This window comes from Andrographis paniculata, unplaced genomic scaffold (assembly GCF_009805555.1).
Source record: "Andrographis paniculata isolate CXL003 unplaced genomic scaffold, ASM980555v1 Contig18END, whole genome shotgun sequence".
Classification (NCBI taxonomy): domain Eukaryota; kingdom Viridiplantae; phylum Streptophyta; class Magnoliopsida; order Lamiales; family Acanthaceae; genus Andrographis; species Andrographis paniculata.
Genome location: NW_026137468.1, coordinates 1095665 through 1098116, shown reverse-complemented (window position 1 = coordinate 1098116; position 2452 = coordinate 1095665). Strand labels below are relative to the sequence as shown.

Here is a 2452-nt window from a genome sequence, read left to right as displayed (position 1 = left end):
AATGTATTCTCTAATTTCACTAACAAGATTTATATTTATATATATTTTTTATGAAAATCAAAAACTAATACTCCATCCTCCACCGTTAAAAAAAATAAAAAAATAAAAAATAAAAAATAAAAAATGGATACATCTGCAATAGACAAACTAAAATGACAAAATACCTTGTATTTTAATAAGATGTAATAATAAATGTAAAAATATTTATACCTAATACTATAATCAAGTTTATTAAAAATAAATACTCCTATAATTTATATATGGACATGTAAAAAATAAAAATAACTTAATTTGCATAGTATTACGTTGGACTATCATTTACCCGGTGCACAGAGTTAATGGCTGCGGTTCGCACGTCTAAAAAGAAATACCTTAATTCAATTCGAATGACAGATTTAAGACGTAAAGAATAGTATATGTGACAACAGTAAAATGGCACGACGTAGAATTTATATATTTATTTCATTAAATTTAAAGTTGGATAAAACCACGTGCTGAAATTGTGTTCTTTTGTCAATTCCTTTCTCTCTCTCTCTGTAAATTCGCCATTAAATATCCCATTTGCTTCCACCTCACAAACCTTCTTCATCTCTCTCTCACTCTAAGCACACCCACACAATTTTTGTTCCTCTCTCTCACAGTCTCACACTCACTCTCTCTCTCTCTCTAATAACAAACAGAAAAAAAAAAAAATGTTGGCAATAATTTGGAGCAAGAAAATTAGGGCTCCTCAATCTTCCAACCACAATACTGAATTAGGTCTCAGAATCATCACTACAGACTGTATTCCATCTTCCAATTCCAATCTCCTCATCAAATCCCCAATCCTATTCTTCCCCCAAATCCCTAAATCCCCAAACCCTACCTGCAGCTGCTTCCTCAAATCCTGCCATCTCTGCCACAAACGCCTCAGCCTCGACAGAGAAATCTACATGTACAGGTAATTCGAGCTCCATTGACTCTCGCAATTGCAATGAAATTGTAGGTCGCGATTTTGATTTGATTTCCGTGGTTTTGATTTGCAGAGGAGATTTGGGGTTTTGTAGCGTGGAGTGTAGAGATAGACAGATTTACCTTGACGAGATGAAGGAAATCGAGATTTCCACGAAGAAAATCCTCAATTCGTTCCGGCACGGCGGCGGCCGCTGCGAGACCGGCAGCTTGGTGGACGAGTTCCGGCAACGGCGCCGTGGGCGGCTTTCGCCGGAGAAACGTGGCCGTGTTATTTTCTTGTAGTTTTAATATATGAGCATTTTTTTTTGGCCTTTCTCCTTTTGCTGGGAATATATATGAGCGTGTTTGTTTTGATGTGAAAAGTAACAAATTGAATAGATAATTTAAAAAATAATGTGTACAGTGTATTAATTTTTTTTTAAAAAAAAATGTATCGAAGAACGTTAGAATTGTTGATCTATTCTAATAATATAATAAACCTTGATCCTTAAACAAATGGTACTTTTTCATTTTCGATAAATTGTTCACGTTAGTATAAATAAGAAAAATTAAATAAAATATAATTAACAAATAATTTAAAAATATATTATTAAAAATAACTATAAATTATAATTAAAATTAAAATTAAAAAATTTATAAATTATGAAAGATAAAGAACAAACAAATCCAAAATATATAACCCGAAAAAACTAGAATTGTATTGATAATATAAAAATTAATATTTTATATTGAATAATTAATTTTCTACGGATCAATAAAATGCATATTGTTTTAATGTGTCTATATTGTATCTTTGAAATAATATTTATAAAAAATTGTCTTCCTAAATATATTATGTGAACAAACTTTAAAATTAATGTGAAATTTGGCATGGATTGAAGTCAAACCACACCAAATATATTTGCATCGGAGATGATCTTGGTAATGTTTCGTATTTTAGAGTATATAAAATTATATTATTATATTAAATAAGTATTTTGATAAAAAAAAATTATAATAATGAGGAAAAAATTAATATTATATCATAAACTATATTGTTGTTATATAAGTATAATAATAATAAAAAAAATGAATAGATAATGTTGATTAAGATAAATATTTAAATATTTTATTATTATTATTATTATTATTATTATTATTATTATTATTTTATTAAAAAATATTTTGTTCATCTTTTAACAAGATATTCATATATATATTTTTTGATATTTAATACTCTTTCCGTTCCATTGAAAGGTTACCATTTTCCATTTTCGTCCGTCTCAAAACAAGGTCACAATTTCCTAATTTAGTAATTGTACTACCTACTTAACATAATAAATACTCTTTTAATTTACAGTATATTATACAAATGTCATTACTTTTATATTACACCATGCTAATATAATACTTTTGTATTTTTTAATAATAAAAAATTGATTTTGAATAATTTTTTTATAATGATATAAATTGAGGTTGATGTGATGTTTTGAATATAAAATAAATTTGTAGTATAATA

The 2452-nt window shown here is 27.3% G+C and overlaps 1 protein-coding gene across 1 annotated transcript; it reads left to right on the top strand.

Moving 5' to 3' along the window:
• The first annotated feature begins 569 nt into the window (after positions 1–569).
• On the top strand, positions 570–1308 carry LOC127240676 (FCS-Like Zinc finger 17-like). The gene is made up of 2 exons (XM_051259480.1): positions 570–940; positions 1026–1308. Exons 1-2 carry the CDS (start codon positions 693–695, stop codon positions 1234–1236), a joined length of 459 nt encoding a protein of 152 aa, XP_051115437.1. The 5' UTR covers positions 570–692; the 3' UTR covers positions 1237–1308.
• Positions 1309–2452: the final 1144 nt, after the last annotated feature.

What these genes read in the sequence shown, in the direction of transcription:
- LOC127240676 (XM_051259480.1), top strand. Translation starts at nt 693, where the DNA reads ATGTTGGCAATAATTTGGAGCAAGAAAATTAGGGCTCCTCAATCTTCC. An exon ending in AGAGAAATCTACATGTACAG is followed by an intron (nt 941 to 1,025) that starts GTAATTCGAGCT and finishes TTTGATTTGCAG; the next exon opens with AGGAGATTTGGGGTTTTGTA.